Raw genomic sequence first — 24,941 nt, forward strand, 5'->3', positions numbered from 1 at the left:
CTCAACTGCATCCCCCATCAGATCAGAGCTTACCTCAACAGCACGGTTACCACATTTTAAAAGAGTCATTTAACCTGGGGTAAAGCAGGAATGTAACCAGAATGCTAAAAAGGTTTAGGAGGAAGAAATTTTAAAAAACTAGATGTTTCATGTGAGTGGGGAGGAAGAGAACATTTAGTGGAAACATGAAAGCTGTCTTTAAATATTTAAATGGGTACTGCATGAGAGAAGAAAAAAAAATTATTCTGATTTGCTTAAAGGGAGCAAAGCCAGGTTTGATGGGTAGAAGCTGTAGAGCAGCAGATTTGGGTTTCCTATCAAAGGGACTCAAGAGAACTATAATGAAACAGGCTGCCTGGCAAGGTGGTGACCTCCAGCTCCCTCCACATAACCAAGCAGAGGCTAGAGGACCAATGACCAGGAATACCCTCTCACATATGCCTGCACTGGGAGAAAGCTAGCCAAGAGGACAGCAGAGGTCCTCATCCACCTCCATCAATCTGGGATTCTAAATGAGCTGCGAGACGCAGAAGTACAAACTACATTTCCATGCTGTGGCTTTGAGAATCAAGCTACAACGGCAAACTAGAGAATCCATTAGAACTTCACGATTCAAAGTAAAAGGGCAGGATTATTATATAACAGTGTGGAGGATTAAAATGTTTCCCACCATTACTCAAGTCTGAAATCCTTTTTCGTCAGACATTCGGATGTAAGGATCTTAAATGTATAAAAAGGAAAGGAAAATTATGTTATCTTAATCTATCCTCCAAGCTAGAGCTAAAAAATCTGTTGAGAATAACAGCCAACCTGCAGAGAATCTGACTCCGCTGTGCGGAGGGACCACTCCAACAACCTCACATTCCCCCACACTGGAGATCAAAGTCTAAGTTCTGATGTTGTCAATTCTAAAGACAACAGGACTTAGGGCTATAACCCCACACTCAGTAAAAACGCAACAAAGGCATACCTACATCCTGTGATATCTTTAGTAACCATTTTCTAAAGTCTCAGTCTAGGTAAAACTGAATAAATCAGTATAGCTACTAAATCACGCCTTTCTAATTACTCAGTACTAACAAGGATAGGCTGAATACAGTGAAACAGAAGGAATTTTACATGCGTTCCCCGAACACTCATTATTTTAAGACTGGATTCCAAGTGTTTTTGACCCCAGAGGAATGCATAATCTGAGAACAAAGGAATATTTCCCCTATTTTCTCCCATGATCTTCCAGATACTTCCCATTTCATTAAACTAAAGGGAAAATTCTATTTTCCAATTCTAATGTCAAGAACAGCAGCAAAGAAACCATTCAGCAAAAACACAGTTCTTATTTTTCCTTGAAATAGAATCTTAAACAGTGACTAGAAACTTGATTGAGATAGATTGATAGATAGATAGATAGATAGATAGATAAAGATACATCAAGATAGATCTAAACATAAAGGAATCTTTTTCCCAAAATGATCTGTTGGGAAAAAAAAAAAAAACTTGCCTCGTGTAAGAGTTCTTAAGAGTCTTCTAAAGGAGTGGACTTTCCCATTATTTCGGTCAACAACTGTTTGAGGAATCTTAGCCTAAAACAGCCCTAATCATTTAGTTTCAGATACTTAGAGATTACAAACAGGACTAAGTTACAAAAACAAGGGGAAGCTAAGAAATTTAAGATATTTAGTTACAATTCCAGAGATGACTTCAAACTTTTGTATTCAGTAATTTTATAAAGCTCACTTTAAAAGGAGTAAGATCAGTAGTTACATTAAGCAAATCATAGCCTAGGCAACAAGGCATAAACCCCATCTCTATAAAGAATACAAAAAATTAGCCAGGCAGGGTGTCATGCATCTGTAGTCTCAGCTAGCCAGGAGGCTGAAGTGGGAGGCTAGCTTGAGGCCGGGAGGTTGAGGCTGCAGGGAGCAGTGACTACCCCACTGCACTCCAGCCCGGGCAACAGAGTTAGACCCTGTCCACCACCTCCCCCGACCAAAAAAAAAAAAAGAAGAAGAAGAAGAAAAGAAATCATGAAAACACATCCCAGAGTTAAGTTTTTGGTGTGTTTTTTTGTTGTTGTTTGTTTTAAGAGACAAGGGTCTCACTCTGTCACCCACCCTTGGAGTGCAATGGTGTGATCACAGATCACTACAGCCTCGAAATCGTGGTCTCAAACAATCCTCCTGCCTCAGCCTCCTGAGTAGCTGGAATTACAGATTCAAGCCACTGTGCCAGGTTCAGGAATAAGTTTTTTAAAGAGATTGTCCAAATGGGCTGCTAACATATACTGTTGACTTGAGATAAAATTTACAGTGAAAGCATCAGAAAGATTTTAAAAGACGCTATATACCTCAAAGAACTCAGGCAGATGTAGCCATCAATGCTCTGGAAAGCTGTATGAAAAATCAGAATGTACCCATGACGAATATACTAATCTCAAAGGTGCCAAGAGTTGAGACAAATTTTTTTATTAAATAAGTGGGGAAAATATTTCTAAAATATAGGCGGATTTTGCCTATTTAATTTTAAATGTGGACACATATTTAATCAAGTAAATGATGAAGGCAGATATCTGATTATCTAGCAGATGTACATATGCATACCTAGAAGTATACATGTTCAAGTTGTCTAAAAGAATTGTATTATGTTTAATCTTCTGGGAAAATAATGTTGTCTTACAATCAGGCACATAAATGAACATCAGTCCTTTTGGGTTGCCCAGCACTTGAAACTCCTTCCTATGTTTGAGGAATTCTCCTTCCCATTGAAGTAAAGCCCACCTCCGACCATAAAAGCCAAAAATGACAGACACTGGTTTGCAGTAAGGTAATGACACCTGGCTAGGGTTCCACTAATGAGATGCTCCCATCCAAGACTTTGATTCAGAAGCTAGTGCTTTAAAAAAAACCAGCGACCAAAGAGATTCTAGCGAGGTGGCAGCAACTAGTCTAATTTCCAGAGGCAGCAGTTCTTCCAACAGCCACTGGGCAGTGGGGCTCCTGGTGCAAACTGTGGTGTCCACATCCAGCGGCAATAGAGGTGTCTGCTCTAAGCCCAGCTCTGTGGAACAACCTGGACATCATTTCCGGTCCCTCACATCTTTTAAAGATATTACAAGACACCCAATACCCTTTAATGAATTTCCTTTATGTTCAAATTAGCTAGTGCTTGCAACTGAGAATCCAGACTAATAAAGGATTAATATTTTTAAGAATTTCAGAACCTTATAAACAATCTTGCCAAAATGCTTTCGTACTATCTTTTCTCTGTACTCCTAACACAAGAGTTCCCCTAATTAAACCAACTCATTATCAATTGATTACATCACTCTCCCTCCACACTCACCCTTTGGTACCTCTTTCTCCATCTATCCAGCCTCCCCGTCCTATACCTTCCCCATCAATCTAGGCTCAAGTTTTAATAGAAAGATTAAGATGGCCAGTAAACTTCCCCCACTTTAATACCTGACATAAGAGAAAGTACAAGAGTCAAAAGACCAATGTTGACAAAAAGTGAAAAAGTTTCACAATCAATTTTGCTATAACAGCCCTTCAGCAGGGAAAAATAGGAGGCCAACATGTTTTCATTTTGGCTCTGCCCTAACTAGTCCTATTTTTAGATCACAGAAAATAACAATTTCCTTTTGTTACCTGAATATTCTCCACTATAAGGCAGGAATAATACTTTCTCCCTACCTAAAACAATTAAAAAAAAAAAAGGCACATCATACTTGAAGCAATTTTAACTTCCCAACAAATCCCATTATGATATTTTCTTTTCAAGCACAGCTCAAGTTAATCTAATTTTTCCAGTAGAGAAAATAATGTAAAAATGAAATTCAATTTTATAATGGTAATAGCTCAAACTCATTAGCTAAGTACTAGCTAACTTAGTACTTAGATTTAATGAACCCATGCGCAAAGCTCTAACTGGGACATAGGTGCTCAGGTGCTATAAATTAATTCCACAGGTTTTAAACTTGAAAATCAGGAGCCAATTAATAGGAAATGGCTGTTGAATGCCTGATTCAGACTAAAGAAGACTCGCATAATGAGCTACAAACTATATATCCCAAATTGACTAGTTCCATTATCACACTTCTGCTTTCATATAGATAATCCAAGAATAAAATGTCCCCAGTAAGAATTTCATCAACTTTCAATCCTGAACTGTGAAAAACTTGAAACCTAGTCCTATTAAATAAGAGGATTAAGGCTGAAATTCTAACAACTTCTGGTCTCTGATTTAATTCCCTGAATATCTGCCTATGAGCTGGCTCTCTCAAAAAAAAAAAAAAAAAAATTAGGTCAATATATCACCAAAGTCTACGATTCTCTTGGTATCTATGTTCTATGAACAAGTATGTTAGAGTGTGTTTGACTCCCACAAAAGAAAAGCTAGCATCCATTCTGAAGGACATTGACTGAAAAAAGAAAGCAGAAATTTTATTCAGATTATTTAAATCAAACACAATCTACCTGTAAAGATTTGTTTTTAAGTACGCTTAGGAAAAAACAAGAATCATAAAACAAAAGCTACTGAGCATTTAAGGAATGAGTCTGCCTAATAAGGACATGCAGATACTGAAACTCGATCTTCCTTCCCTCTGCGCATAGGGACAGTAAGAACCTCGCTTCAATATTTTAAACAAAATAAATACTTGGGAAGAATATTATGAGAGGAAATAAAAATCGCATAGAAATGAAAGTTTCATGAGGCAGAATTTTGATTTTTTTTAGTTTTACATAAGAGAACATTTTAGTTTCTGAAGTGAATGGTATGACTCAGTGGCACTGTCAGAAATGGAACCTCGTGCATACTAAGGCAATAAACTGTTGAACCAAGAAAATTAAATAGGCCAGGTGCAGTGGCTCATTCCTGTAGTCCCAGCACTTTGGGAGGCCGTGGCAGGCAGATCACCTGAGGTCAGGAGTTCAAGACCAGCCTGGCCAAAATGATGAAACCCTGTCTCTACTAAAAATACAAAATTTAGCCGGACATGATGGCACATGCCTGTAACCCCAGCTACTCAGGGAGACTGAGGCAGGAAAATCTCTGGAACCCAGGAGGCGGAGGTTGCAGTGAGCCAAGATCCTGCCACTGCACTCCAGCCTGGGCAACAGAGCAAGACTTAAGAAAAGGAAAAGGAAAAAGAAAAAGGAAAAGGAAAAAAAAAATTTGAGAGAAGAAAAGAAACATTCAGAAAAGAAAGGCTTTGATCAATGACAAAAGCTTTTCTTTCCAGCCCATCTGTGATGCCCAGGGTAAGAGAAAAAGGTGGCAGTCAACAGTAAAAAAAGGAGGGGTGCGGGGTTGAGAGACTCTTGGGAACTCATTCTGTACCAGGTGGCCACTAGCTGAGCACTCTGGACAAGGGTTTCCTCATTGTATCCTCAGGTGTGAGAACACGGTAGCTCACAGTAGGCAATCAAAATGTTTGTTTATAAATGAAGTGGGATTCTCCTATAAATTTAGATAATTTAAAGAACAGCATTTCTACACAAAAGCAACATTTTCTGCTTATAGTGATAAAAGGAACCGATGAATGACAATGCTAAGTACCCTGAATCTTTTGTTCAAAACAGTTCATTTTTGTTAGTCCAGGTCCTCTACGAAGCAGACACCAAGACAGGATGAGACACACAAGAAATTTACTAGGGGAAACATCTGTGAGAGAAAATGGGGAGGGGGCCAGGGAAGACTGGAGGGGCCGTCAGACAGTGATACAGGTCTGACCCAGGGGAAGGAGACAGGGAAGGAAAGCATGGGTGTGGGTGGGGGTTGGGGTGTGTGGGGGTGTGTGTGTGTTAGGCTGCAGTGCTGTTCTGGGGAAAGTCTGACAAGGCTGCCATTAGAAGGCTTGGGACATTCAAACAAGTTGAAACTTAATCCCCAATCTGGCATTATTGAGAGGTGGGGCCTTAAAACATGAATGGATTCATCCACTGATGAATTAATGGGTTAATGAATTTTATTAATTTTTTTGAGATGGGGTCTCTCACTCTATCACCCAGACTCGAGAGCAGTGGCACAAAAATGGCTCTCTGCAGCCTCAACCTCCCAGGCTCAAGCGATCCTCCTACCTCAATCTCCCAAATAGCTGGGCCTACAGGTGCGCGCCACCACCACACCTGGCTTCCCCCTGCCCCCGCAGAAACAGGGTCTCATTATGTTGCCCAGACTGGTCTTCAATTCCTGGGCTCAAGCAATCCTCGTGCCTCACCTCCCAAAGTGCTGGGATTACAGGTGTAAACCACCATTCCCAGCCTAATGAGTTTATGGATTAATGGGTTATCACAGGAGTGGACTGGTGGCTTTACAGAAAGAAAAACAAAGAGAGACCTGAGTCTCCCAACCTTGGACTTCTCAGCTTCCATAACTGTAAGAAACAAATTCCTTTTATTTACCTAGTTTCAGGTATTATGTTATAAGCAACAGAAAACAGACAGGCAGAACGTGGGAGGCGTGGCTTTCACACTAACACCCACAGAGCGGCTGGGCCTGATGATAGTCAATGTCACTCCTCCTCCCTCTATCTGACAGGTGCCCATGGCTGCCACAGCTTCGAGACCATATTTTCCCACTACACTGGCATTTTCTTGAATCTCTAACACAATTTCCACCATCAACTTAATATATATATCATTGAATCTAATCACCAACTGTAAAACACTCCATTATTTTATATCCTACCATAAAAAAATCCTGCTAATCTTGAAATAATAGCATAACACTTAGCACTTTTATATATACTGAAAAAGCTCTTTGAAAGGTATGTTTTCATCATGTGTCCCTCTTGTGCATAAAGAAGTAAGCAAACTACATTTGTTATTTCCAAAACTTCTTCAGAGTCCAACTCCTCTGAATGACTTTTCATCTCAGTCATCAAAATCTCGTTTTCCCCACATGTATTAGTCTGTTTTCACACTACTGTGAAGTTACTACTTGAGACTGGGTAATTTATAAACAAAAGAGGTGTGATTGACTCACAGTTCCACATGGCTGCAGAGGCCTCAGGAAACTTACAATCATGGCACAAGGTGAAAGGGAAGCAGGGCACATCTTACATGGTGGCAGGAGAGAAACCAAGTTCAGTGGAAAATGCCACTTTTAAACCATTAGCTCTCATGAGAACTCCCTTACAATAACAAGAACAGCACGGGGAAAACCGCCCCCATGACCCAGTCACCTCCTACCAGGTCCCCCCCTCAGCACACAGGGATTACAATTCAAGGTGAGATTTGGGTGGGGACACAGAGCCAAACTGTATCACCACATATATTTTCCTCAGTGCAACTGAGAACACTGGAGATGCATTATTTCTTCAAGGGGTGCTCTTAAGGAGCTCCATTCTTATATTCAGGATTTTCTTCCAAGATGATGACAGGCACCCACTCTTTGGATACTGATACCAGCACTTCCTTGACCTAAGCAGGTCTCAATGGAAGGTTTTCAAAACAACCACCAGGATTCATTTTTCTGCCTTAAGTGGTCTGTGGACTGAAATACTGAGGAGCTACATTTGTCCAAAGAGTAAAAGAGAAGTAACCTCATGTCCCTTTCATGACTGCTGCCTGGTGGACAGCAACTATAAGATACATATCCATTTCACTAATGTTCAAAGGTGGAAGGAAAAATATTATGTCTTACGAAGAGAAAAGGCCAAAGCATAATGTCTTTAGGATACCAGAAGATGTGAAAGAGTCTACTTTCATCTCTGTCACGAACTTATTTAGTGATGTAAATCAAGTAACTCCACCCTCCACAATTGTTTGTTTGTTGTTTTTTTTTTTTTTTTTTGAGACGGAGTCTTGTTCTGTTGCCCAGGCTGGAGTGCAGTGGTGCGATCTCAGCAGCTCACTGCAACCTCCACCTCCTGGGTTCAAGGAATTCTCCTGCCTCAGCCTCCTGAGTAGCTAGGATTACAGGTCCCGCGACCACAGTTGGCTGATTTTTGTATTTTTAGTAGAGACAGGGTTTCACCATGTTGGTCAGGATGGTCTTGAACTCCTGACCTCAAGATCCACCCGCCTCAGCCTCCCCAAAGTGCTGGGATTACAGGCGTGAGCTACCGCGCCCAGACTCCTCTTTTTTAAAAAATAAAATTAAGTAGTCACATATAAGTTTCCCTAACTTCTTTGTTTTCAGAGCCAAGGCTACACCATCTAGTATTTTCATGACATGGTCTAGAGACTGATCATAGGTACCTTGGCTCATCCCAAAATATTTTCCTAGTGAAACAGTAGACTCAGCTGCACACATTCCCAATAATGGAATCACTCCCCTGGATTAGACAATTAAATGAATGGGCTAGTTAGATTCTAGGGTCCCTTGCGTGTGTGTGGGTGAGTGGGTGTGTGTATGTTGGGGCAGTCAGGGGGAAGAAGAGTGCAGAGTTGGCTGATTCCTCAGAAGCACAGAATACACCCTAAGGATAAGAAATTCAGGAAATGTAAGTTTCAACAGGGAAGTAGCATCTGATGATGACAAGGCTGGAGGGCCACAGATGATAATGAGTCACCAACAGAGAGGACACTGAGTCACAGGGAAGGACTTGCAGGGAAAAGGGTCCAAGAAGGAGACAGGCCTCCTGCCTAAGACAATCTTCACTCATTTTAGAATTTTGATTTGAGTTATTCCTGACTGTAATCTCTATAGCATTCTGAGTCAGTAAATTAAACTCTCAAAAGGTACATTCCTGAAGAACAGGTTTTACAAAGACATCCCTATCCGACTAAATAATAGGCTTATGGGAAAAAGAGAATTGTAAGGAAAAGCAAGGCTGTCTAATTGTAAAGATCAGTTCCAAGGAGGAAAAAGTCTTCATAAAATTAGGTCACTGACAACTTTTAAACCAAACTGAGAAATGTTTTCACAAATAAGTTCAAGATGAATTTCCCCCATTCTGAATGTGCCTGCCAACAGAAATCCACAGAAACTGTAAAATAAATGATTAAAACAAGCTTCACATGCCATATAAAACATTATAGGTATAATAAGATGAAACTAAAGGCATAATCTTTTTAATGGCATCTAATGCCTTAGGTACTTATCATCCTATAGGAACTCACAAGCAATATTAAATACAAAGTAAGTAACACTAAAAATTCTACTAAACTTATTCCATTAACACAAACCAGCTATAGTCTCAAATCCTTTGGAAATGAGAAGTGAAAGCTTATGCTTTCGATCACTATTTTAACCTCCTGACAGAGACACAGTCATCACAAAACAATTTAGAGCGTTTCCAACTTCCAGACAGTCTAGCCCTAAGGAAAGGATTGCCAGCCAAGATTTCACTAGCACCCCAAGCCAGCAGCTGATTTCAGCCTGCTTAAGAATCACCTGGAGAGTTTCATGAAAGACCAGCTGACAGAACTTATCCCAGGGTTTCTGACTCAGTAGTTCTGGGGTGGGCCTGAGAATGTGCATTTCTAGTACGTTCCTAAAGTGATGCTGGACCAGGGACCATACTTCAACAAGAGCTCTAGGGCATACTAAAGAAAGAATAGCATATTTTCTCCTAAAACGTGGAATGCATTTAACTCATTTTAACCAATATATATTCTTTTAGTAATACTCTGAAACACTTTTAAAAAAATATTTAGGTAAGTGCAAAAGTTAATTGTGGTTTCAACCGTGTGCGGTGGCTCAGGTCTGTAATCCCGACACTTCGGGAGACCAAGTCGGGTAGATCACGTGAGGTCAGGAGTTCAAGACCAGCCTGACCAACATGGTGAAACCCCGTCTCTACAAAAAATACAAAAATTAGGCGGGTGTGGTGGCAAGTGCCTGTAGTCCCAGCTGCTCAAGAGGCTGAAGCAGGATAATCGCTTGAACATGAGAGGCAGAGGTTGCAGTGAGTCGAGATGCCATCACTGCACTTCAGCCTGGGAGACAGAGCCAGGCTCCCAAAAAAAAAAAAAAAAAAAAAGGAATTGTGGTTTTGACCATTTTTTTAAAAATGGCAAAAACCGCAATTACTTTTGTACCAACCCAATTAATGGTTCGGAACAGAAATCCATGTCAGAAGTTCAAGAAGTTATGGAAGAGATTCGAGAGCATGAAAGGATGATGAGAAGCGGGTCTACTGAAGCAGAGGCCAGGGCTGACAGAGCAGGCATCACGTCTTGCCTGTGACCAACCATCTGAACTACTAACAAAAGTCTTTGGTAGGCAGCAGCTTAGTACCTTCCCTATGGGGGCAAAAGCTTAGGGCAGGTCACCCAGGAACCACCCTGGCCTGGTATTTTCACAAGGGTCAAGTGTGTGGTAGAGGAAAGCAACAGAGAAAAGGGTCTCCAAAGCCTGAAGAGTCTGCATAGACAAAGGGCCTTCCTGCCCAAATGGGGAAAGGGGTGCGGCCGTGGACAAGATACTTCCGCACATCTGCTTAGCAGCCCAGTCTGCCCCCAGCACCCCCGGGATGAGAGAGAGGCGGAACAGCTCCATCTCAGGCACCTTTTGTGCATCATCGGGCAAGCTCCGCCTTCTCTCTCCTGGCACTCGTGCTTCCCCGCAAGCTTTCGTGAACCTCTGGGCCTCGACCAATTGCCCTTATTTGCCAGAATCCTGAGAAACTGAGCAACCATTTTAGGCAAGGGATGAAATTCAATGATCTGATAAAAGAATACATGTAAAGAAGTAAACGCAATATGAAGGGCTTTTAAAAGAACAACATAAACTACAGCACTATTTTAAAAGTCCTTAGATTCCTGGACAGCTGCCCACCTCAGATAAGTACAACATGTCCTGCCATGCCAGAGAGAACATCTCTGGAATTCTGGCAGCAGCACACCACAACAGCCCTTTCCCTCTGAGAACACGCACAGAAGTGAGTACAGCAGTTGCAGCCACTCACTGTATCAGATCCGGCTCCCCAGGTTGAGTTCTTCACCTCCACAGTCAAGGGTGGCAACATTATCAGCAAAAACTACCCACTCAAAAACACTGTCCTGGCCGGGTGCGGTGGCTCACATCTGTAATCCCAGCACTTTCAGAAATAGAGGCCAGTGGATCACCTGAGGTCAGGAGTTTAAGACCAGCCTTCCCAACATGGTGAAACCTCATGTCTACTAAAAATACAACAAATTGGCTGGGCGCGGTGGCTCACGCCTGTAATCCCAGCACTATGGGGGGGCCAAGGCAGAAAGATCACAAGGTCAGGAGATCGAGACCAACCTGGCTAACATAGTGAAACCCTGTCTCTACTAAAAATACAAAAAATTGGCCGGACGTAGTGGCACGTGCATATAGTCCCAGCTACTCAGGAGGCTGAGGAGGAATCGCTTCAACCTGGGAGGCGGAGGGTGCAGTGAGCTGAGATCCAGCCTGGGTGACAGAGCAAGACTCTATCTCAAAAAAAAAATACAAAAAATTAGCTAGGTATGGTGGCAGGCGCCTGTAATCCCAGCTACTCGGGAGGCTGAGGCAGGAGAATCACTTGAACCTAGGAGCCAGAGGTTGCAGTGAGCCGAGATCACGCCACTGTACTCCAGCCTCGGCAATAAGAACGAAACTCCATGTCCAAAAAAACAAAAAAAAAAAAAACACTGTCCTGAAAAAGCCAATCTGACTTTTTAAAGGGTGAGGCGTGTATATTCATAGAAATTAGACTTCTTTGAGGGTGGAGGGAAACACTGACTTTTTTTTCTTAGACTGGCAATTGCTCTACTTCTCTCTCCAACAATTCATTTTAGTAGGAACAAAGCTGGACATTGTCGGGGGAGAAGGAAGGGGCTATGCAAACATAGCCTTCCCTGTTTTTCAAATTTCAACAGTTTCCCCTCAAGGAGGAAACTAGACATAGCTAAGAGTCATCCTTCAACTCAGCCCAGATATCACCTGTCCAAGATGCCTTCCCTGAATTCCTCAATCACTTGATTACCACGAAGCATGTTGGAAATTACATGCCTTCTTTCAGCCATCTCCTCTAATGGATGACTCACTACTGAAGGGCAGGCCTTATGTCTTTATCTTTATAGCATGTGGCACAGTGCTTGGCATGTGGCAGGCACACACTGTTTGTTGAACCGTATACCTAATACAGCCTATTTAGCTATAGAGATGAGGCGTATGAACATATGTATGAACTGGTGGCTTAAAACCAACAGGGATTGCTGAGCATCCACATAGATGACTTTATCCCTTAAACCTGAAGTCCCATCTTACCCTTAAGATTCAGAAAGTTTTTAAAAATATTTGGCATTACTGTTTGCCTTCTAAAATACAGATATAGTTTTAACATTTTAATGACTCAGTCTTAATTATGAATCTCCAATTATGAATATTATGACGCACCATTATTCAATTTAGGATTTCAGAAAATACTAAACTAATTGCTTTTAAAGATTAAGGGGACTGGGTGCGGTGGCTCACGCCTATAATCCTAGCACTTTGGGAGGCTGAGGCAGGCAGATCACAAGGTGAAGAAATCGAGACCATCCTGGCCAACATGGTAAAACCCCATCTCTACTGAAAATACAAAAATGAGCTGGGCTTGGTGGTGCACACCTGTAGTCCCAGCTACTCGGGAGGCTGAGGCAGGAAAATCACTTGAACCGGGGAGGCAGAGGCTGCAGTGAGCCGAGATCGCACCACTGCACTCAGGCCTGGTGACACACCAAGACTCGTCTCAAGAAAAAAAAAAAAAATTAAGTGACCACTATTAAATCCTGGGAACCACTTTCAGACTATTGCTACCTCCATTTTACAGTCATTTTGCATTCCTTTCTTCATCTGTGGCTTTTAACATGCTGATGGTTTGTAAAACTTTTAAGTTAAAACAATTTTTTAAGTAAAACAAGAGTCTTTCAAAGTTCTCAGAATGTACTGGTAACCATTTTAGCTGCTTAAACACATTCCTTTTCTCCTTGTACCAGTGTCGGAGGTATGGGCTTGCTAAACTATACAAAGGCCCTCTGCTGTGTCTCCACCCCATGAACCCTTTCCTAACAACCACAAGCTTAGGGGCTGCCCACTCCATGTGAGTCACACTATCTTTGCTGGCGTACTTTGTATATTGTTTTCTCTTCCCATTCCTTGTCTTGGGAAGCACTTAGTGTAGGCTATTTTAATTAGCTCTTTTCCACTTATTCTCCAGTATCACACTGGAAATTTCTTAAGGCAAGTATCTATTCTGACCCAAAAGTTTCAGGCAAATGTTTAGTAATGCATCAGTTATGTTTTAGTTAAGTATTCAAAGGTATTTAAATAAACAAAGGTAGCCACAGTGATTCCACTTAAAAAAAGTGATCAGTGACTATCAAGATGAGAAGTACCTAAATAATGTCAATATGGGTTAAGTGTCCAACTTTTCAACTTTTACTAATTTCATTATTCCAACTCACTGATAACTTAGGAAAGTACTATTTTAAAGGTTTCTGAGGCAAATATAAAAGGATCAGGAATTCTTGTAAAGGGGAAAAAAAGCAGATGGGGAGAAGGGCCTATAAAGTGACTTGGAAATGTATCAATTAAATGTAATATGTTCGGATTCAGATTCAAACAGACCAACTGTTATTGGGGGTGGCGGTGGGGAAGGGAAAGACAGAATTTGAATGAGTATCAGGAAAACTTGAATATGACCTAATTTTTCATAAAATTAAGAAACTGCTGATTGTGATAAAGACACTGTGTTTTTTTAAGTGTCCGCTTTTTGAGATATATACTGAAGTATTTGTGAATGAAACTGGGCTTTCTGTCAAAATAATGAGGATAGCAGGGGGCCAGGGGGAGTAAGGATCACAGGAGAAATGAGACTGGTCTGAGGCTGGGTGTGGAGTCCATGTAGTTTCATTGTATATTTCTCTCAACTTTGGTACATGTTTGAAATTTTCCAAGCTAAAAAGGAAGAAAGCATTAGGAGGTGTCCTGTTAATTCCGTGGTTGGCCGTGGCTACCACCCATCCCAGCTTTGGACAGCGTCCTGCTTTCCAGCAGGTGTTTCTGTTCCCACAATGGGTTGTGTGTGACACACCACAGCACTCCTCTCTAAGGTTCATGGCCTTATACAGACACCACCCTATTCTCATTCCTACCCTGCACAGGAACCCAACCTCATCTAACACAGAGACCCTATCAACCTCCATCACAGCTGGAGATTAAACCAGTCAGTTGGCTAACAACAGCTCTGCAAACCATGCTGTCTACTCCACACAGCCTGGAGCCAATACCATGTTCCCATTTTTGGACCTCATCACTCCATTTCAAGGAACCTAAAACAGAAACAGAATACTGAGCCTGACAATGGTCACACACTATTTCTGCAGAGCTAAAATCCAGCACCACTCTGCTCGGAACTCTTCCTCCAGACACCAGGATGATGCCCTCTGTGCAGTATCCTACTGAAAAGGTAGTCAGCACCTCACCACTCCAGATATGCTGTGGCCCCGCCCCACCTGGCTCCTTGCCCTGTACTGTTTTGTAGCATTTTTCACTGCCTGCCAATGGATTACAGGTTTATTTCTACTTCACTACCCCTGCCTAGAATCTAACCTCCATGAAGACAGGGACTTTTGCTTTCTTTGCCTTTACCTATGTCCTGAGTTTCTCAACAGCAACTGGAACATAAAAAGAGATCAATAGGTATGTGCTAAATGTTCAGGATGCCAGGAAAGTACAACTGTCTAAGAGGGTTAAGAACGAAAAATTGACACTCTTAACGTAAACTAAAAACACGTACCTCACCAGCCCACACATCTACTCCATGTACTAGAAAGGTGACATCACGACGCTATTTTTATTCACCATTTTATTTAGTCTTTCCTAAATAGCTGAAAAATTGATGACTACAGGATCACATGAATAATGATCAAATCTGTCAGTGTGTGCCAGAAAAACCTCATGGGACCACAGGTCTTCACATACCCTCTACAGTATCTACATTATATACACACAAATTACCTCAAAATTTAGGAATGAGTGCAAATTACATTAGGGCTTTTGAGGACATATGCCTCTGTCACTTTTTTTTTCTCTTGAGATGGAGTCTTGCTCTGTTGCCCAGGATGGAGTGCAGTGGCGCAATCTCAGCTCACTGCAACCTCCGCCTCCCGGGTTCAAGTGATTCTCCTGCCTCAGTCTCCCGAGTAGCTGGGATTACAGGTGCCCACCACCATGCCCAGCTAATTTTTGTAATTTTAGTAGAGATAGGGTTTCACCAGGTTGGCCAGGCTGGTCTCAAACTTCTGACCTCAGGTGATCCACCCACCCCAGCCTCCCAAAGTGCTGGGATTACAGGCGTCAGCCACCACACCTGGCCCTCTGTCACTTTTTAAATCCAAATCAGTGTCCTCCTGCAGCCCTACCCAACATAAATACCCACCAGCCACCACCCAGGAAATTAGAGTGACACCTATGATGCCAGTTGCAGTGACAGGGAGGGCAGTTCAGAGTGCCAGCTTCTTAACACAAACCAGCTCTACCTCCTAGATGCCATGTGATCTAGGGCAAGGTAAAGTGCCTCAGTTTCCTCATCCGTTAAATGGGGAACAATAGCAGAATCTATCTCATAGGGTTGATGTGAGAATTCAGTGACTTTGTATTAGGTAAATAGCTTAGAACAGCTCCTGGCTGATATGGTTTGGCTCTGTGTCCTCACCCAAATCTTACCTGAAAGTGTAAACTCCATAATCCCCACATGTCAAAGGTAGGCAGGTGGAGGTAACTTGTGGTTTCCCCCATGCTGTTCTCATGATAGTGAGTTCCTGTGAGATCTGATGGTTCTATAAGCATCTGGCATTTCCCGCGCCTGCACTCAGCCCATCCTGCCGCCTTGTGAAGAAGGTGCCTGCTTCTCCTTTGCCTTCCGCCATGATTCTAAGTTTCCCGAGGCCTCCCCAGCAATGCAGCACTGTGAGTCAATTAAAACTCTTTCCTTTATAAATTACCCAGTCTCAGGTATTTCTTCATAGCAGTGTAAGAACAGACTAATACACTGGCACACAGTCAAGGTAAACCAACTTAGCTAATATGTCCAGTATTATTTCTACCACATCTAAACCCACTCACACACACACACTGTAACATAATTCTAGACAGTACTTATTTTCAAGAATATAGAAAAAAGAATCTTTTTTTTTTTCTTTTTTTTTTTTGAGACAGAGTCCCATTCTGTTGCTAAGGTTGGAGTGCAGTGGTGTACTCTTGGCTCACTGCAACCTCCACCTCCCAGGTTCAAGTGATTCTCCTGCCTCAGCCTCCCAAGTAGCTGGGATTACAGGTGCATGCCACCACACCCAGCTAATTTTTTTGTATTTTTAGTAGAGACGGGGTCTCACCAAGTTGGCCAGACTGGTCTCAAACTCCTAACCTCAGGTGACCCACCCACCTTGGCCTGCTGGGATTACAGGCATGGGCCACCTCGCCCAGCCTGAATCTGTATTTTTTTTAAGCCTGAAATAAATGGTGAGAATAGATAGTGTGTCATAACCTAGCAGCAATTATGCTGTAAATCTGGTTTAATTAAAGAATATCATTAGGAAGGTAATGTAAGCTTTTCAGAAAAGCAGGCAATTATTCAGTAACTCCCAAATGTACAGCTGAGTGCGTGTTAAATGAGATCATACACTTAAGGCACTCAGCACAGCACTGCATATGAAGAGCACTCCATGGGGGACAGTTTTTGTTTTGTTTTGCTTTGAGACAGGGTCTTGCTCTGTCACCCAGGCTGGAGGGCAGTGGCACAATCTCAGCTCACTGCAACCTCAGCCTCCTGGGCTCAAGTGATCCTTCCACCTCAGCCTCCTAAGTAGCTGGGACCACGGGCATATGCCACCACATCTGGCTAGTTTTTTTTTGTTTTTTTGGTTTTTTTTGAGACGGGGTTTCATTCTTGCTGCCCAGGCTAGAGTGCAATGGTGCGATCTTGGCTCACCACAACATCTACCTACTGGGTTCAAGGTTCTCCTGCATCAGCCTCCCGAGTAGCTGGGATTACAGGCATGTGCCACAACGCCCAGCTAATTTTGTATTTTTTTAGTAGATACGGGGTTTCTCTATGTTGGTCAGGCTGGTCTCAAACTCCCGACCTCAGGTGATCTGCCCACAGCAGCCTCCCAAAGTGCTGGGATTGCAGGCATGAGTCACTGCACCCAGCCTAGTTTTTGTATTTTTGTAGAGATGGGGTTTTACCATGTTGGCCAGGCTGGTGTCAAACTCCTGAGCTTGTGCAATCCACCCACCCAGTCTCTCAAAGGGCTGGAATTACAGGCATGACCCACCACGCCTGGCCAAGAGTAGTTCTTCTTATTCTTGTTATGATCATGAATCTTGATGCAAAGTGGGATCTCAAAGACCTCTAAGGCCCAGGTTCTCTCCCTTTCCACGCAGCCTAGAAATCTACAGGGGTATGAGTCAGGAGCTAACATCGCCCAGCTGTCCTCTGCTTCTACGTAAGCTTTCCTGCTTTTATTCCCCTAATATATTAAGCTTCTGCATGAGAGTCTACATAAATGAAAGTGCTCTGCTGCAACAAAAAGCTAGAAAGCAGTGATGTAGTCCCACTGTCCACTTTACAGACGCAAAAGCAAGGCCTTGGTGGAGGTCCTGCAGCTTCTCCAAGTTCTGACCGTGGTCAGTCCCCTCATGGAACAAGAAATCAGGGCTCCTGAAACCTCATCTTTCCATTACAATGCACTACTGTACTCAGAGATAAATGCATCACAACTTCTACCAGAACCAGCTTCCAAAACCAGATATTTCCCCCTTGAAATCTGACTTATTAATTTACACCCCTCTCAACTCACCATAATTTCTCTCTGTTCCTCCAGATTCTTCAAAAAATTTGAAAATTCACGTAAGGAAGCATCTGTAACAAGAAAGGAGTGATTATTTGGTGGCCATGGCAAAGGAAAACAAACCAAAATCTCATGTTTATTTACCTATGCATCGTTCATCATCTGTCACAGCATCACCGATAAACTCAAACTTAAAGTCTCTGAGTGAATGAGCAAACTTCCGCTGGGCCACCGACAAACCTAGGAAGAAAAGTATAACGATGACTTGGGTTATTGTTTTAAGTCAAGCCATAAAAGAAATTTATTCCTCCTAAAGTTGGTAAAGCTGTAGAGCTGTCCTCCACTCGATCTATGAGAAGGCATGACCCAACTCCCTTGCCAAATGGCCCGCCATCTTCAACCTGGCACGCTCTGGGTAGCCTTTGCCTTCTAGTCTATACCCTGCCACAGAACAGACGCTGGAGAAATGTTTATTCCCTCCCCCACCTTCTTATTCCTCAGATCTGATTCTTTCACATTGTTCCCTAAAGTATTCTCCCTTTCTCTGCTCATGCCAGTCAGGATGTGCCCAATTCTAAAGTTCAGGCTGTGATTAGGAACACACACACCTGATAGTGGCTTGATGCGATCTGGATGCCTGCCATGGTTTCAAACATAAGGATCTCAAAAGCCCAAGGTCAGCCAACCAGCTGCTCTTAATCGATTGCCAAATAACCACTCCAGTCAGAGAAACCCAGAAGATTCAAAAAGAATGTTCACAGAAAACAGCATCAGGGAGGGAAGTGAAGGCCAAGAAGAAATGGTAGGAACAATTAATTCTGCAAAAGACCTACAGAGGTCCTCATCTTAATTGGAGATTAACAGAAGAGTGGAAAACTACTTCTAAAATAGGCTAACATTTATTTTACAGGCCTTGCACCATGCTAGGTGATATGCATATTTCATTTCATTCAAAAATTCTCAAGAGATATATAAAGATTATTATACCATTTTACAAAGAAGCCAAACCTCAAAGATGTTGAGTAATCTGCGTAAGGTTGGCACAGCTACAAACAATAGCAGCAAAGGCTTAACTATTCTTCAGAACCACTGGTCCAAAGGCCACAGCCTGACAAGTATACAATCCTGCCTCTGATTTAAAGCACTTTCTAAGAAGGTGTTCACTGATTTCTGCACTTCACACAGCTCCTGTCTTCCTGTATGTCTCCTTCACACATTACTGTCATAATGAAGATGAGTCATATTATGGTAATACAATTGTTTAACAGACTATTTTTAGAGCAGTTTTAGGCTCACAGTAAAACTGAGCTGAAGATACAAAGATTCCCCAAATAGCCCCTGCTCTGCCACGTGCACAGCCTCTAACCCTTTTAACATTCCCCACCGTCAGGTTTTGAAACTTCATTTTTCCTCATGTTTATCGTGCTGTTCTCAATTTTTTAAAATAATATGTAAACACTGAAAGACCTAAATATGAAAAGGCAAAATTGTAAAATGTTGGATCATACAGGATTGTAATTTCCTATACCTAAAGTATAGAAGAAAAGCACCAAGCATAAGGCGAAATGGGATGGATTGCAAGCATGGACCAATCCTCCAGCCCTCCTTGTAGGCACATCTCAGTGCACTGACATTGCAGTTCCTCCCATGGAAACTCATCTATTTCCCACCCCTTGAACCTGGGCTAGTCTTGTAGCCAATAGAATACAGAGAAAGTGACACTGTGCCAATTCAGAGCCTCCACCTCAAGGAATGTTACACACCTCTGCTCCACTCTCCCGGAACCCTAAGTCCTCCATGAGAACAAGCCCAGGCTCCCCAGCTCACTGATGAATGACTCCTGGCTCAGTGGCCCCCTAGTTGCCACAGCAGCCAGCCAGCCTGCAGAGGCAGAGCTTCCCTATACATGCATGAGGCCGTTCAGAGGGACAGGTAACTGTCCAGTGAGTAAAGCACACACTGAAATAAATGGCTGCTCTTTTAGTCATTAGGTTTGGGGGTGATTGAAAAGATAACTGATAAAGAAAAATAAAATGTGGTTGTGTTAAAATGTAAAATATGGCCAGTGTGGTAGTTCACACCTGTAATCCAAGCACTTTGGAAGGCCAAGGTGGGCAGATCACTTGAGGCCAGGAGTTTGAGACCAGCCCAGCCAACATGGTGAAACTGAAACCCTATCTCTACTAAAATTACAAAAATTAGGTGGGCATGGTCCTGTACGCCTTTAATACCTACTTGGGAGGCTGAGGCATGAGAATCACTTGAACCCAGGAGGAGAAGATTGCAGTGAGCCAAGATGGTGCCACTGCACTCCAGCCTAGGCAACAGAGGAGACCCTGTCTCCAAAAAAAGAAAAAAACAACTGGCCAAGGTAGCCCACGCCTGTAACCCCAGCACTTTGGGAGGCTGACGCAGACAGATCACCTGGGGTTAGGAGGTGGAGACCAGCCTGGCCAACATGGTGAAACCCCATCTCTACTACAAATACAAAACTTAGCCAGGCGTGGTGGCGGATGCCTGTAGTCCCAGCTACTCAGGAGGCTGAGGCAGGAGAATGGCATGAACCCAGGAGGCGGAGGTTGCAGTAAGCCAAGATCATACCACTGCACTCCAGCCTGGATGACAGAGTGAGACTGTCTCAAAATAATAAAAGTAAGTAAATAAAATAACTTAGTTCCTAATATAAACCAGGTCAACATACAATTGTTCTCTAAGATCTAGACACACTGGCTGCTGTTGGTTCACACATACCAAACTCACTCCAGTCTGAAAACCCTTAACTTTCTGTTCCCTGAGCCCACATCGTTACTGGCCCACTCCTCCAACACCACAGCTCAGCTCAGGAATCCTCCCCGCCTCAGCCTTCCTAGGATAGGGCCAGTCCTAGGCACCGTGATCCTCTCCATTCTACTGCCGTCTTACTTCCTTCACAGCATTTATTCATCCAAATTTATTTAGTCAATATTTGCACATTGTTACCTATCTTCCCACGCTGGAATTTCATTTCCCTGAAGCTGTCAGTCTTGTGCTTCTCTATATCCCTGAAACAGCAGCCAAAACTGTAAATAAGATGTAATAGGCTGGGCAAGGTGGCTCACGCCTATAATCCCAGCACTCTGGGAGGCCAAGAAAGGCGTATCACCTGAGGTCAGGAGTTCACCTGAGGTCAGGAGTTCAAGACTAACCTGGCCAATATGGTGAAACTCCATCTCTACTAGAAATACAAAAATTAGCCAGGCGTGGTGGTGGGCACGTAATCCCAGCTACTACTTGTGCTAAGGCACAAGACTCGCTTGAACTCAGGAGACGGAAGTTGTAGTGAGCTGAGATCACGCCACTGTACTCCAACCTCGGCTACAAGAGTGAAAGTCCATCTCAAAAGAATACAAAATAAAAAGATATAATAGGATGACTTTCTTTTTAAATTTATTTCGTTTACCTATTTCTGAATATTGATAGTTTGTGGACTTATGATTTTTAGTAGTACATATTATTCTATTTTGCTTTTTGCTTTGCCAGATCGCAATAGGATCTTGTTTATATGTGTACATTTTCACAGAATATATACGAACATATTTACATTTACTTACCTATGTATTTTTTATATATTGCTATGAATAGACTGGCATAAACTATATATTCTTCCATTGGAGCTGTTCCATTATTTTATCCAAAATTACTAGATCAACGGCTACAGGTTATTTTAAAGATGATGTTTCTTATGGTCAGAATAGTAGGCTCTCTGGAAAGTTAAAACTTAAATGCACCAATTTTTCCAACATTTCATGCCTAATTTCATTAGTTGAAAATGTTTGTAATAGATTAAATTGGGGCTTATTTGCATAACCAATCTGATGTATTTCCAATAGCATGCTTTACACCTGTGCTAAGAATTATAGTTATATCACTTCTTCATTTTAAAACATAAGCATTTCTGTTACTCATTTTCCCCTTCCTGGTGATCTCCTCCTAGGGTTACCAGAGTTTATTATGCAAAATTTCCACTGTTAAAAATCTGACCACACCATATTCTATTTCTTTGAATAATTATAAATGTAATTGCCTTTCCATTACTTTATGCATTTTAAATTTATTTTCCCACGCAGTTCATATTTTACAGATGTCTTCTTCCTTTCAAAACAAAAGCATAAGGCAGTTTGCTAAACTTAATGCAGTTCATTAAATGTATTTTCTTTCCAATATCATTGCACATGAAACCCAAGCAGTTTCTCACTGATTAATGTAGTTACAAAGACCAGTAACATCTCTGCCTGAGTTAGACGCGGGGTGGGGAGAATAGAGAAAACAAACCAACTAACTTTTTTTTTTTTTTTTTTTTTAAAGACGGAGTTTTACTCTTGTCACCCAGGCTGGAATGCAATGGGCGTGATCTCAGCTCACCGCAAACTCCGCCTCCCGGGTTCAGGTGATTCTCCTGCCTCAGCCTCCCAAGTAGCTGGGATGACAGGTATATGCCACCACGCCCGGCTAATTCTTTTATTTTTTAGTAGAGATGGGGTTTCTCCATGTTGGTCAGGCTAGTCTCGAACTCCCGACCTCAGCTGATCCTCCCACCTCGGCCTCCCAAAGTACTGGGACTACAAGCGTGAGCCACCATGCCCAGCCTGACCAACTAACCTTTACTGAGTGCCTGCTCTATGCTAATTGACTTACAAATATTATTTCAATTACTCTTAATACACCAGGAGGGTAGGTGTTGGTGTTATCTTTTAAAAAAAATAGGTTCAGAGATAGTTTAGTGACTCGATCAAGTCACAGACCTCTTTACACTGCTGGTAATAAGTCCTGGAGGCAAAGGATCAACTCCCTGGTTTCTCAGACCCCCACCAATGTCCTTTCCATTACACCATTCAATCTTTCAAGAGATTTCACATTATTCTCAGGTCCTCTGCCCAGATCTCAACTGGTGTGAAACCGTCAGGCTCTCTAAAGGACCCTAGTGCAGAATTGTAAGTAAATGGAAAAATCATTTATTTGTACCTCCATGCCCCCTATTCTCCTCTGCCTAATTCCTGAGTATTGTGAATTAATACTGCTCTTGAGATACCCTCAAGGCTGTTATATATTGGTAGATAATGCCAAGTCTGACTGCACAAAAAGCACAGCTAACACAGAGGAATGAATGTGACCTGCACCCTTCAAATGAACTCGCCACTTCAGAGTCTTCCAGACTTGAATTTTTGTGTCTTCATCTGCAGGCAAATAGGAGAGACAGTGTAGGTGATCTAATTCTTCCCAGGGTTAGGAGCAGTTTGAGAGATGAGGAGTTCTATCTGAGATGTGCTGAGTTTGAGAGGTAGGATACCACATGCAGAGATCCAACCACAGTTTGAATTCAGGTGTGGAGAGCCTCCAGATTCTGGCCTGAACTGCCACTGCTTGTCCTTGATTCTACAAATAAGAAAATTATTTCTTATAGCAGAGCCACCTATTTATCAACAATTTTTAGTTAAGATCATGAGATATTAGACAGACAGACACTCTGCTGTCTGGAGGTGGGGAGCATCTCTGTTTGGGTCACCCTACCTTGACTGCCCATCTAGGATTATCATGTCAGTGCATGATAATCCCTTAAGTTACAAGCCTGAGCCCTGGTCATGAAGTTGTCACTACTAACTCCTACAACTTCTCATCCCACCAGTGAAAGCACTCATGGAGATGCTTTTAAAAATGTTGGCATGTTCTACTAATGGCTTTAAAAGAAAAAGGATATGGTCAATAAATATACTCTTATCACTCATTCAATCTAAATATAGGATTTTTTATAAATCATAATAGATTCCACAGCCCTTTTCAAAATAGACAAATTGCACCTGGAAGCTCACATTCTTTATGTAGAGTGCCAAATAATTAGATTATCAACTACACAAAGGTCTGCTGAGGGAGCTGCCCCCGACTCTGCACATCAAAACATGCACCAAAATTCTTCCATGTTTTATCTAAAGGGTACAGACTCTAAAAACTTAGTATCTTTCATGCCAGGGAAATAATGTTGACATTAATCCAAGAAACTTGAAGTGAAATGAAATTCCTCTAGCACTGTAGACTGGCTTCATACTTTACAAAAGCAGCAGTGGTACTATATACAAAAATGGCATTACAGCTTCTCCGTACAGGTTAAAAAAGAAAGCAAATAACTAACTCCATACAGGTTAAAAAAGAAAGCAAATAACTAACTCATTTTGTAGGTTTAAAAAAATGCTGCAAACAACCAATAAGCCCAGAATGCATCACAGGGCTAGTTTAGGCCTAAAGGCCAAATCACAGGCTGTTCTAGAAGCAGCTCATGGCCCAACATTGTCTCTGGCTCTATTCCGGTAAAGCATTCCCGGCCCTAACTCTGAGTCCAGCTTGCCTGGGGTGTCTGTGTAATGAATTCTTATCACAGAATATATAACATCTGAAGTCACTTGAATGACCTGAAGTGACAAATTTATGGGGTAAAAGGAAAACCAGTGGAGCCCACAAAGGTGCATAGGCCCCAAAAGACACCCATAAACCTGGAACACAGAGCTCAAGGCCAATATGGCACATGAAGGAACAACCAAATACCAAAATAGCCAAATAATTATGAAGAATCCTCCAGGAGTGATGTGGGGACTCGAGAGAATCCCACAGGTGGCTCCACAATGGAGACCACCACCCAGCCCTTCCTAAACATTCCACAAATGCTGAGAAACTACTGGGGCTAGGCACTGTCTTAGAGAGAGTACCTGCTACATCAGGAGGAGATGGGACAAGAATGCTGGTGACCACCTAGTCCACTCATTTTCCAACTGTCTTTGGCCACAGACTCCTCTGTTTAAAGAAAATCTTATTTACAGTAAGAACAGGAAAACCAGATAAAACAGCTGACACTTATGTATTCGTTTCCTATTGCTGTAGTAACAAATTACCACAAATGCAGTGGCTTACAACAACGCTAATTTACTATCTAACAGTTTTTGGAGGTCGGAAGTCTAAACTGGGGGAAGTCTCATGGGGCTAAAATCAAGGTGTCAGCAAGTCTATCTCACTCTGTCATCTAGACTAGCGTGCAGTGGCACTATCACAGCTCTCCGCAGCCTTGAACTCCTGGGCTCATGAGAAACTCCCACCTCAATCTCTTGAGTAGCTGGGACTACAGGCATGAAACACCACCACCACGCTTTTTTTTTTTTTTTTTTTTTTTTTAAAGAGATGGGGTCT

At 42.3% G+C, this 24,941-nt stretch overlaps 1 protein-coding gene across 4 annotated transcripts in view; it reads right to left on the minus strand.

Moving 5' to 3' along the window:
* Positions 1–24,941, minus strand: part of ARHGAP10 (Rho GTPase activating protein 10) — a 333,877-nt gene that overhangs the window by 226,205 nt on the left and 82,731 nt on the right. For 3 of the 4 annotated variants that reach the window (XM_050790898.1, XM_050790899.1, XM_050790897.1), the window contains exons 2-3: positions 17,877–17,972; positions 17,742–17,803 (exon numbers count right to left, since the gene is read on the minus strand). In XM_050790898.1, the coding sequence (XP_050646855.1) occupies positions 17,742–17,803; positions 17,877–17,972 (158 nt within the window). Of the gene's footprint in view, positions 1–17,741; positions 17,804–17,876; positions 17,973–22,888; positions 22,908–24,941 lie in introns of those variants that run through there. The other variant, XM_050790901.1, reaches the window with a different exon arrangement.

Source organism: Macaca thibetana, chromosome 5 (assembly GCF_024542745.1).
Source record: "Macaca thibetana thibetana isolate TM-01 chromosome 5, ASM2454274v1, whole genome shotgun sequence".
Classification (NCBI taxonomy): Eukaryota; Metazoa; Chordata; class Mammalia; order Primates; family Cercopithecidae; genus Macaca; species Macaca thibetana.